The following is a 12,995-nucleotide window of genomic DNA, read 5'->3' on the forward strand; positions in this document are numbered from 1 at the left end:
AGCTTCGTGCGGAGGCCTTGTTCTATAGGTGGTGGTGGTGGCTGAGCATATATTCCGCAGTACTTATAACACTAGAGCAGAGGTATTCAATCGTTTTTCCTAGTCGCAAACACTGCCTGTGCCCATGGGCGGAGATACGGGGGCGGGTTGCCCTCGACTGATCTAACTAGGGCCGTCTTAAAAGCATCATGGGCCCCTGAGCCAAATTTTCGAAAATCTCAACCAGATCCCATTTTTGTTAGGGCTCCCCCCCCCCTTTTCTCTTGAAGTGCCCATGCCTTAAGACGGCACTGGATCTAACGTATATATGAATTGACATCATCATGCCCCCCCAGACTTCCAAGTGTATCTCCGCTTATGCCAATCATCAAAAGAGCACCCTTACGGCAAACACGAATGTATGAAATCGGGATTATTTCAATCCTTCGGTGCAATGTTACACGAAAAGTTTAATTGGAACTTTGATCAAGTACTCGAGCATGGAGCACCGTGGTGCTCGCGAGCAATAAGTCGGGGCTAGAACGACGGATAGCGGTTATTTTTATCGCAATATGAAAAGGGAAAAAAATTATTTTTCTTTATCGCAACTTCTCATAACAAGTCAGTCTGTTTGACAAATTTTTGCGATAAACGCTTGTTCCTGTACCAATTTTTTTGGCATTTTGGACAAAGGGGCTCGTGGCACAAAAAGCAATCCCTCTCAAAAAGACGCTTGAAAAGATTTTTTGAGCTCTTGTAATTCTCGTGGATTCGTTTTAACTAGGCAGTCAGTCAACTGACAACGTTTGAAGTATAATACGCTTGAGAGAATTGCACAAAAGAATCGTGAAATAGCCAAAAATACTGATGAACTCTCAAAATTTCCCACAAATGTTAAGAAATTTCCCACTTGGACAAATTTTGGCCAATTTTTCCCACGATTATGGGAAATTTCTCACAAGTTACCATCACTGTTCTGCATCTTTCCTTGCCCGGTTTACGGTGATTTCGTTTCCATTGATAACGATGCACACTGCGCTCTCTCCTGCGTGGTTGCCATTTTCGTTTCTTATTGCAGCCCAAAGCTAGAACTCCTTAATACCCAAAGCTGTATTAAGAGTCAACTTACAAGCGGCTTTGATTGCAGCTGCCGAGCAACTAGCGCCGTCTACCTCAGGCAATTGATACTAAAAACTGTTAGATTTCTTCACTCATTTGCCCGAAACTGCATGTCATTTCACCTTTTCGTATTTTTTTGCTATTAATGTTTTGAATCTGTGCCATAACTAGCCATTCCTGTCCCTGTGCAAGAATTTGCATTTAGCCCCTTTCTGGGCCATGGTGCGCCCCCCCCCTTCCAAGTGGGGCCCAGTCAATACCGTCTGTTCTAGAAGGTATTGGCCCAGTACGGGCGCACCTTACGGCACTGTTTAGCAAGGGCGTAGCCGGGGGGGGGGACTTGGGGGTCTGGTCTCCCCCCCCCCGAAATGTGAGGAAATGGCCGAAAAAAGGGAAAAAGATGGCCAAATCCATTGTTCTGTCACTTTGGTCCCCCCCCCCCCGAACGAAATTTCTGGCTACGCCCCTGCTGTTTAGAATAATAAAGATCTTTCTCGGACACCCTGTATTTCATATACTAGCAGCAATTCCCTTTGTCCGCAATTTTGGCTTTTAGTGTGCGCGTGTTACTCGAGAGACCTACATTTTCTCTGCTTACCAAATGTAGAATTATTTTTGTTTCGCTCGGTCGAATGCATGATTGGTGGTAAAATAACATCCAACATGGGCCCCCCCCCCCCTCTGGGCTGGGATCTTTTGTGGAGATGGTGACGACTTTATAGTGTGCGAAGAAACAAAAAAAAATAAAAGTCGCCCTGTTCAGGGCGTAAAAAAATTGCGAAAAATAAAGATTCCTTTTCGTCGAGGGGCATTGTACCAACGAATGAAACGCAGTAAAAAAAGCTGAAAGATCCCCATGGAAATGAACAACATACGGCGACGAGCATTTTTCATAAGTGGACCTTTAAATCGAGTAAAATGGGTACTGGAGAATAGAACCCTGGTAGAACATCTGCTTTTTCAATATTAATGTTGTCATGCGAATACCTCATTTCTCAACATGTTATACAATCATATTAGTTAAATATATTTGATCTGGAAATACATCTTGAAGCTTTCAAGAGAAAATGCCTCAGGGAAAAGGTGGGATTTATGACAAAACTTGTACATCATAGGCGCATATGCGTGGGGGAGCAGTGTCCCCCCCCCAGCATCATGGGTCCCCGGGCCAAAAGGTTTTTTTGAGGCCCTACTCAGTGCCGTCTTAACGCATGGGCCCACCCGGGGGCCTCACAAAAATGAGATCCGGTTGAAATTTTCTAGGATTTACCAGGTAGGGTCTCCGAAAAACCACTTGGCCCGGGGCCCATGATACTCTTAAGACGGCCCTGGCAGATAAATTCTAGAAAATTTTAACGATCTCATTTTCGTGAGGCCCCTTTGCTCTCTAATGGGCCCACCCATGCGTTGAGACGGATCCCCAGCATCAAATAAAAGTGGAGTAAACTGACAATGTATATATGAATTGACATCATCATCGTGCCGCCCCCCCCCCAGCCTTCCAAGTCTTATCTCCGCTATGCAAACAAATGTAGGTCTATATTGCAATAAATGATTCTGCCGAAGCAGAAATTGTTTCGTTTCAAGATTATTTTGGAGTGGGGGGGGGGGGGGGGGGAAGCGTGTATGTGGACCATTTTGTGTATTAATTTTTCTTTTGCTTTAGTTTCAGGCAGGACCGCAACTAGATGCTTGTTCACCCGGGGCTTTCAGAATGAAATTTGCACCCTCTCGGGTATAGTGCCCGGGGCACGAGATCCGCCTGCTCCCCCCCTAGTTGCGGGCCTGGTTTCAGGGTTCAACTAGTAGAATAGTCATTAAAAATTTGTCAGGATGGAAAACGTACTTTTGTATTTATTACTTCATGGTCTTGTACAGTAACTAACATTCATCATTCAAAATTGTGGTCCATATTTCGTGTATAGGTGAAACAGCAGTTTGTCTATTCTAGATTTGTAGCATTCAATTGTCTTCTGTACTTTTAGGGTTTAGGCACCCAGTTTAGGGACCGATGCAGGGCACCGGTGTGTAGGCGCCTATCTGTAGGACCGGTTGTTGAGCTCCATTATTAAATATAATAACAATCAGAAGGTTTTATATAATACATGTTTAATTTGGTACGGACACATAAAAATGAAAGACATCACATGACAATGGTTGCTTGCCGACTGCGAAGAAAAACATTCGATTTTTTTATCGCAACTTGCGTTGCTAGGTAACAAATATTCGCATCAGAAAATTGCGAAGTGCGACGTCATTATTTTTCCGCAATCGGTAAAAGTTCAAGTAGAGGTCGCTACAAGGGCATAAGCAATGTTTGAAGTGTGTAGTGAAAAGCTAGAGAAATGAAAGCGCTTCATTTTTTTGTTAAAAACGATTACATTGGCATTGAGCACTAAAATTTTAACAAATCCTTTAAAAAGGGGGGGGGGGGCAACGCAGTATAACACCATCCGATTCACCTTGACTTATTTACATTAGAGCTCGTTATTTAAATATTTCGCGCTGTGCTTTTGAAAGGTGATCTCGAAAGAGCGTCATTCGCTTGCATGTCTTCATAATTTGCTGTGCATTGTCCAAGAGTTGACTGTGGAAGACTCCAAAAAAGAATGCAACATATACAGTCGATCCTACTTATAACGTTTTCCCGCTTAACACGACTTATTTTTGTGTGTCGTCTCTAAAAGTAATTCTCATTAAAATTTCCCGTTTTTCCAGCTTGCAACTTTTTTTCGGAGAGTTTTGTGAAAAACGTTATAAGCGGGATCCACTCTGTATTGCGAGGAAAGATAGATTGCTAGTATAATGTTTTGGCCAAAAATTGTTTTGTAACCAAGTCATTTCAGTCATTTTGCTTTGGCTCGAGTCACCGGCCACTCAAGTGATCTGGAAATTTGCCTCGGGTTGCTTAATTGAATTAAAAATGTGCCGCAAGCCACTATAGTTATCTGTAAGTGTGCCTCGGGACACTTGAGGAATCTGGTTATGTGCTGCTAAGTTTAATTTTAAAAATTAATTTTGATTTGGCGGGCCACATCAGATGACTCCGAGGGCCGCAGTTGACCCTCGGGCCATGGGTTGAGCATATGTATGCCCTAAAACGGGTTTTCAAACTGTGCGTCGCCAACTTTTGTTGGGGCACCGCGGAGTTGCGGCCTTTGGTTTTTTCGAAGAGATTTGTTAAGGGGCCGTTCAAGTATTACGTTATCATCGGGGGGGGGGGGGGTTTCCGATTTGCTGTTAGGATCCAGAGGGGCAGAGCCGATGACGAAATTTTGTTGACAAGGGGGGGGGGTCAAAAATGGCAAAAAATTTGCTTACGTAATATTTCAACGGCCCCTAAACAGCTCTGGGGTGCGACAAGTTTAAGAACCCTTGCCTTAAAGACACACAAAAACACTCGAAAGTCATTTTCTGAAGGTAAAAAAAAAAACCGGGTTCAGCCAACACCTTCTTTAGAAGGCACTCTGCTCTAGAAGGTGTTGGTTCAGCTAGCGGCTTCTCGGGGCTCGTGTTCCCACCCCTTGTGAAACAGACGGCTCTGTTCCGTTAGGTGTGAACGTTCGTCACGGGATCCAGAAAAAGGCAGTAAGATTCCCGGGGGCATTTTAAGAGCGGGATCCCGGAAGAGAACCCCTAGTCTCTCCTCCAATCTCTCTTGTGGACCCAGCCTTTTTTTTTTTTTGTATTCCTTATGGCAAACGGCTACTCGATCCGGGAAACAGATTCACTTTCCCCACTGGAGTTCAGGCTTCTTTTTAACACTGACTGAGCGCGGAGGCGAAAATATACGCTTGTTGTCGTCCAACTGCAGCGGACCTGTAAAAAAAAACAACTTCTCTTTCAGTTGTGAGCTGTGAATAAAACATGCCAAAAAAGTAGAACCCCTTAATACACAGTATATGAAGGCGGTATTTCCTAGAGAGATGTTGACTGTAAACAAGAAAAAGAGAGGGATAAATAGGAACAGCAGGTGGGAAGGAGGATTGTGGCGAAAATAGGAGGAAATTTAAAAAAAAAATAGGAGCGCTGTGCAACCCTGTTTTTTTTCATAGATAAAGGAAAAAATAATTCCGGGGAACGGAAAAAAAGCCAAATGTGAGAAATTACAAAAATGAGAACAAGTCCTCATTTGTGAGGTCGTCTGGTAACATAAAAAAAATTCTCTGCTTGTTTTTTCATTAAAAATATGCTTCACTTCTAAGAAATTTTGTGTCTGTTGGCACCAAACTTTTCTGTATAAAAAAAAGTTGCCAAAAATCAAGAAAGAAATTGATACAAAAGCTCATTTTATTTTGAACAAAACTGAAGAGAGAAAAAAAAAACTACATTAATCATGTAATATCTAGTACATGAGAAAAAAAAATCAAACGATAAATGTTTGTACAAATATCACCATTCATTGGTTAAAATTAAAGAATCCAAATGTAAATGGATTTATACAACGACAGAAATGTATAAACAGAACTGCCGTACATACATATATATATATAATGTCATTGGAAAAAAAAAATCCCAGCGATATAAAAAAATTGCATAGAAAGCAATTTATTTTGATTTAATACATAGAGTATTGATATAATCAAACGAACTATGTTTTACGAAAAAGACACAAGTACGATCAGAGAGAGTAACAAATCTCTTTCTCCTTGACTTTGTGCTCCCCCCACAGAATGGGATACGGAAATTTTGCCTCAGACATTTCACCTGCCCTGACAGTATGAGTGACCAAGTAAGTGACTGACTGACTATGAGTGAATGACCATGTGAATTTTTGATTGACTGTGAGTGAGTGATCGTATGAGTGACCACACTTACTTAGTCTCTCATACAGTCACCCACCCACTTGCTCACTTATTTGGTCACTAATAAGGTCGTTAACCCACTCACACGGTCAGGGCAAGTGAAATTTCCGGGAGCAAAATGTTTTTGAGAAGAAAAACGATGACTGGGATGAAATTTCCGTAAACCTCTGCAGAATATAGGTTTCTTAAAACAGTCCAATAGACAACTTCACACTTGAAGGAAAATGTCAAAATGTACAGCGATTTCTCACAAAATGAGAAAAAAAAATACAATTAAAAAAAATGGCCTATATAACTAAGCCAGAAAATATTCTTTCGCTACATACTCAGAACCAGAACCTTCATAAGAATCGTACAGATATTTAAAGAAAAAGAAATAAACGAAACCCTTCCACCTAGTTTCTATTGATAACACACACACAAGACAATCATTATTTTTTTTTATTATAATACACCAATGAGAATAATAAGAAAAATATATTGAATCATCTGATACAGATGAAATCAACGAATACAAATTCACCTTAACGGCAAATAACTACCTTCGACAGAAAAGAAAAAAAATCTGAAATTAAATCGATAGTGATTTTTAGGCGACATGCTGAGTAAAGATTTGACAATAATGAATTCGGGGATTCAAAATGGCATGAATTTTTTTTAAACGCATAAAAACAGTTCAAATTAACGCAAGAGATAATTATGGCGGAGCATGAACATTTCACTGAAACAAAAAAAATTGGGGGTTCTGTTGCTTTAAGTGCTGTAATCACTAATCAGCGGGGGGGGGGGGGGGAATAGCTAGAGCCCAGAAGTTTAGACTAAAAATGGTCAAAATGGCACTAAAAATGCCTAAATTAGGCAGTGAAAAAAGTATTTATATTTTAATGGAAGGAACGAAAAAAATGACAAGACTAAGATATTAAGAATCTAAAAACTAGCTGAAAAATCTGTTGCACTTAATCTGTCTACTGCAGTGTTTCCCAAAGTGGATAATATTGCCCTCTTCGGGGCATTGGGAAGGTCCTGGTGGGGGCAGTAGAAGCTTTGAGTTTAGTATAGGATCCTATGGCTTGGGTGGCGATGAGAAGAAAAGTTTTATGAAGGCGGGATGGGATGAAAAATTTGAAAAACTATGATCTACTGTTTTCATACTTGCAATATTATCCAAGTCAAATTTATTTCAAGCTAAAAGTATGATGTTTAAGGCTCCCCAGGATTAGGTCAATTCCAGGGCCACCATTACCAGACATGGAGTCTATAGTAAAATGATCTGTAGGGCTCCTGCGAGCTACGAATAATGCTCGCTTATTTGTTGTATTAGTTGGAATAATAATCATTTCTATAGTTGAAATATAGCTATCTTGTTCTATTGTTGTAAAAAAACAATTTCTTTTTAAATTACCACTTATGCAGGACTCCTTCAAGCATGAGGTCCTGTGTGGCCACATGTCACACACCCCTGAGGATGACTGGTCAAAACCTGTCTGCTCTTACCCCACCTTGTGCGAACCATGAGGTCAATTGATGACCTCTTGGGACAGTCATCAGTCTGCTATACATATACAGTGCAGTTCAATGTCTGAGCGAGACATGTGAAGCATGTGGAGAAACAAATTTCTAATATTTCCCTCTGCTTTTCCAACACGAGCTGCATTCATCTAAAATAAAATCATTCACATCCAACCCCATCCTGTCAAAGCAGTCACTTCATTTCAGCACCAAGTTCCCTATCACTCAGATCATTTATTTGCATTTAAATGGGGGTGGGATGGAGGCTTTCTGAGGATAACAGTTAGAACTGAGAGTTGCAAAATTTCAAAAAGAGCAATTCCTTTGTTCTCAATGCTCAAAATATCCAAGTTTTACAGATTATGGCCTCTGAAATTCACTAATAAACTTAAAACTGTTGAAATGGACATTTATGGCAGAAAAAAAAAAGGCATTTCTATCAAAAAGTGAGAATAGGCAAAAAAAAAAAACCATTTTGCCTGAACTTCTGGGCTCTAATGTGTGATAGTGATATAATAAACTTATTGAAAATATTTCAGGATAGGCCCCCTCCAACCAAATTACGAAGATAGTTGCAAATGTTGGAGGAAAGAAAAGGGCCCAATACAAGTTTACACCTAAATACCTTGAGTTTGTAATTCATTCCCAAAATTTATTTCTACATGAAAAATCCATTCCAAAGCATTTTTGGTAAGTATTGTTTGTTTGCAATTCGATTTATTTATTAATCAAAACACTTGAGGTGTACCACTGTATGAAAAATAGCGTGGCCACAAACTGTATATATACTACTTAACAGTATATGCAACTCGCAAACATTCCTCTGGAAAATTTCTAATGAATTGATACATACTAAACATGTGTTGTGAATGTATATATGTGGCTCTAACATATTTTTTTGTTGTTAAAATCCTGTGTATTTCGTGTTCTACGCAATAGTGGCTGCTAGGACATTAGCTGCCGTGGCCTGAAGTAAAAAAAGTAATGCAATATTACAAATGAATATTATACTGTCAATCACAGATATTGTTATGGCCATGTCCAAAGTCAAGCATATTTGCGATGCAGCCAGCATACGAACCACACATGTACCTTGTTCATATTTCACTATGGAATCTCTAACAAATTGATGCATGTTAAAATGTGGCTAGACTTCGACTACAACATATATGTACACAGTAGAGCCCCAATAATCTGAATTTCATTTAGCAGACTTCAACTTAATCGGATGTAACTTTGAGTATTCAATTCTCTCTCTCTCTCTCTCTCTCCCCCCCCCCATCGCAGTCGCCAATGTTCTAGAATATTCATATTCATGTTTCTATTGACCGCTTCCATTTGTGTTACTCTACTTGGTATGAGCAAGCTTTGCAAGTCAATATTTATACAACTCTCTATATTCTAGAACCCAAGAGAGTGAGGTGACGCAAGTATTTTTCAAAACAGAAACTCCAGTTTCTTCAATACAGAACTCATTTTTACCTTTGATTTCATTGTCCCTGGAATATTTTTTCTAGGACAAGAAATCTGCTTATTCCAAGTTTTTAGAAATCCATATTGTGGTGTTATGGTCTCTATTAACTTCAATTATGGAGACTCTTCTGCATTAATCATACTCTTATTGACAGTAACTTTCATAATTTCTGCACTTCCATTTCAGACACATGAAAACTAATTGGCGGCACTTTTCCACCAAATTACCTATGATTTTTTTAAATTTTATTACATGATTTTAAATAATGAAACTAAATCAAAATTTTTCCTTTTTTCCAGAAAATGCAACTCCCATAAGTAGAATGAGCACTCTGGGAAAAATAATTTAAACATTAGTAACCAAAATTTGATCTGATCACCTCATGAGCTGCCATCGTACATATGAAATTGCCTACATGCACATACAGTGAAACTTGTATGACTCTTAAGTAATTTAAATTGCTCGCCTTGTTTACGTTCAGTTTACATATAATGCAAATCAAAGTTTTGTAACACAAATTTACAATAACTCTAAATCGAATGAATCACTTTGAGATATCAAAGTTGGACTGTATATTACAGATTTCAGTATGAACAAGTTGACAAAAAAAAGGATTTTGGTGAGACTACTGCATTAAAAACCAAATTATATAATAAATATTTACATGGATATCATTAATAAGGGGTATATAAAAATGTGAAACCATTATTCCACACACATCAGAGACTAATATAATAAAACAATAATTTTGATGCATACAAGAGACGGAAATGTTAAAACGGCTAAAATGATAGGCTTAGCATAAATAGTAGCGTGCATTAACAAAATAAACGTATTTTTCGCAGTACTCCAGAAAGTATAATTAGTAGTTGGCATTTATAATTGTAATATAATAAAAATTTGCAAAAAAATTATACAAGAGAGTATAAAATACAGTAGAAAACACTATTGCATCTCTAGAATTTTTTTGATACAAAAATAATTTTGTTCAGAAATGCCATTTTGAAGAAAAAAAAATTAATTTGTGGTAGAATGCTCAAATCGAAGTAAAACACAAGTATATTTTACTTCTCACCAAACTATGGAGCTCTGGAACAAAGTCACTTCTGTAAATCTTGATCACGATTCAGCAGTGAAGTCATTCACTGAGTTTGAATATTTTGGACTCTCTGAAACAAAGAAAATAGCAATTAACGTTCAATGAAGTATTATATTTATAACAGAATATAACTATCCTTCAAGCTCTCTGTCATATACAACACAAACACCACAGATGAAGCATCATTTACAGAGAGACTCAGTGCATTGCAAGCACTTGTTCCTTTACTTTTCACATTCACCCATCACTGTACCACAGTGAAATTTTACTGGGTACGTCACGTTGCAATACCGGACAATGAGGAAGCAGACACATTGCAGCTCAAACGGCATCTAATATTGACACTAGCCTTTTGGTGCCTACCAATGAACACTTCTCAATCCTCTGAGAAATGATGCATTGCCACTGGCAGGATCATTGGAATAATAACTAAAATAACTAATTATGTGTCATTATGCCCACAATCCACCATTGAAGTTCGAGTGAAAAAAATAACTACAAAAAGGAAGTCTGGTGCTTGCCCGTAAGAGAGTCTAGCAGAGTGCCCGTATCATCAAAGTTCACTGCTCATGTTTCTAGTTGCACACGTCATCATTTTAAAACTGCTTTGTCATCCCTTATTTCATGACATTTTATCTGACCGTTGCAATGCATCTCTGATGAATTTAAAAATGTGCCCATACGTCCCACTTTTAAAGTAGAATTTTTCTGTTCCAGAATTATTTTACCATTCTTAATAATGCCAGATAACTTAATCTTTGAAACAGCACTTATTTTTGTAAGCCATTGTCACTTATCCTGTAAAGATGATATATAACGAGGTTATTTTTATCCAGAAATTTTTTCAAAAGGTGTTTTTGGTATTCCAGGGACCGGACAAGTGAGAAGCAGAATTTTTCCTTTGCTTTCATTTGACTATTGTGGAACAAATTTTGGGTGAGGCATGCCCCCTCCCCCAGGCTAAGATCTGTCGCTGTGGTGCTCGAGTGGTCATAGTGACTCGTGTCTCGAGGTCCCGGGTTCAAACCCCACCGTATAGACCTGGATTGTGTTTGGTTTGAAAGAAAAGAAAAGCTGGGATCTTTTGCAGACCCCCCTACCCCAGTCAGACTTCTCACGCGGCCCTTTACAGTTAATTTATAGCGTGAAAAAGCCAAAAATTATGAGAATTTTGCCAGGCCCTTGTGGGGGCCATGGGCGAGGGAACCAAAATGCACACTTGCCCCTTATTGTGAGTACAGGGGCAGGGATTGGCCACGTGACCTATTGCTGCTGCACGGGGCACCACTCAAGAGGGGTGCTAAATCCGAGGTGAATGGTGAAAAAAAGCTCCACTGGTGGCTGAAAAAATCAAAGAAAATGTTTTCTGTCTGCTCTGGCAGGGAGCAAAATCTGAGATGAAAGCAAATTTTTTTTTTTGCTAGGAATTGTTTGGATAAATTGTGAGGCATGATCTCCCAAGGGTAGGGCTGACAGGGTTCCAGCTTGGGGCCCGGGACTAAATTCTTATAATTTTTCTTTCACTCTATAAATTAACTGTAGAAGTGGCCCCATGGAAAATCTGGCTTTGATCCCCATGAAAGATTCCAGCCTTGACGCAGGATGTAGGGGCTATGGGAGCAGGAGGCACAAAAAATAAGTCCAAGGGGTACAGATTTTGTCTCGAGCCACCCAGATAGCTTACATTCTTATTTCTGGTATTACGGTCAAAGGCCTTGTCTATTTTCTCAATGTTTCCGTTGTCGAGGAAAAACAGTTTAACTCGACAATGTGAGATAGGAATATTTGTATTTACACTCAAAATTATCATAAGTTATAAAGACGCTGTTTATAAACGATTTTAGTGAAAATTATAAATTTAAATAAACATCATTGAAAAAGAGAGATATCTTGGGCTGAGAAAAAGCCATCTATCAAGGAAACATTTTATTTTCTGGACATTATGCTGAGGTGAACTCGGAAAGAAAAGTCATCTTGTCGCTGCCGGGACTCGAACCCAGGCCCCCTTGCCCAGTATGCAAGAGGGCCTACTTTCGAGTCCTGGCGGAGACAAGACGACTTTTCTTTCCAAGTTCACCTCAGCATAATATCCAGAAAATAAAATGTTTCCTTGATATCATTGAAAAAACTGGACAAATATATAAGAAATTCAGAACAACTAAAAAATACAGAAATGTCCCATAATAAGGGAAGCAAGTGGTCTGTCAAATTGTTCCCAGAATATTCCAAAAACATACGTCTTTACTGGTCCTTGGGTTCAGAAAGGTTGAGAAACACTGGACTATAGTGGCTACCACTGCCGTCCAAATAGGGTTTTGTGAACCGAGTACGGAAGTGTTCATAAACCAGGGGGAAGTACACCTTCTGGCTTCCTGCATATTCTTGTAGGTTGATAATAATAATTCATTTAGAAAAAAATAAGTCTGGTTCAACTTTAGCTTCATAATGTGAAAAAAAACTTTCAAATAAAAAAAATTGATAACATAAGCTGTAATCCTGATAAGCATAAACAATTTTTTCCCCATATTATGATATTGGTCTGTTATGTATAGTGCTATCTCAACTAACAAAGGCCTCGGCTTAAGAATTTTTCAGCTAACAAACATTTTTTGGTGATTTTTCTGCCTTGGCTAATGAATACAGATTGCGATAACCAACATTTGAATTGATACAAATGCAGTATAAAACAGCTGCATCATGAGCTGAATTTTAATGTCGATCATTATCAGAATTACTGTCACTCAACCCCATTAATTCTTATCCACCTCAGAATCTTTTCCCAGATGCACCTTTACTTCTATATTTAAATTGTTTGAATCATTCCATGTAAAATAAAAGATTCAGCTAATAGAAAATGAAGAAGCCCATGTCTTTAGAGCACACGTTATTTCAGTGCAAGATTCTGCGTCAAAATGAACAGTCTGGACATTCTAGGAGAGCTTATTTTTTCCATCTGCATGTATCAGACACAGAAATGAGGTGACCAAATCACAAATGGTGTTCAGCATAG

The 12,995-nt window shown here is 38.9% G+C and overlaps 1 protein-coding gene across 2 annotated transcripts in view; it reads right to left on the reverse strand.

Annotated features, from left to right (window-relative positions):
- Nucleotides 1–5,366: 5,366 nt before the first annotated feature.
- Nucleotides 5,367–12,995, reverse strand: part of LOC149082813 (uncharacterized) — an 89,715-nt gene continuing 82,086 nt past the window's right edge. For both annotated transcript variants that reach the window (XM_089235973.1, XM_089235974.1), the window contains exon 10: nucleotides 5,367–10,055. In XM_089235973.1, coding sequence (XP_089092099.1) covers nucleotides 10,029–10,055 — 27 coding nt within the window. In that variant the 3' untranslated portion in view covers nucleotides 5,367–10,028. The remainder of the gene's footprint in view (nucleotides 10,056–12,995) is intronic.

The sequence above is a fragment of the Pholcus phalangioides genome, unplaced genomic scaffold (genome assembly GCF_987345545.1).
Source record: "Pholcus phalangioides strain wild (caught in Gottingen) unplaced genomic scaffold, Ppha-v1.0 ptg000009l_1, whole genome shotgun sequence".
In the NCBI taxonomy this organism is placed as follows: Eukaryota; Metazoa; Arthropoda; class Arachnida; order Araneae; family Pholcidae; genus Pholcus; species Pholcus phalangioides.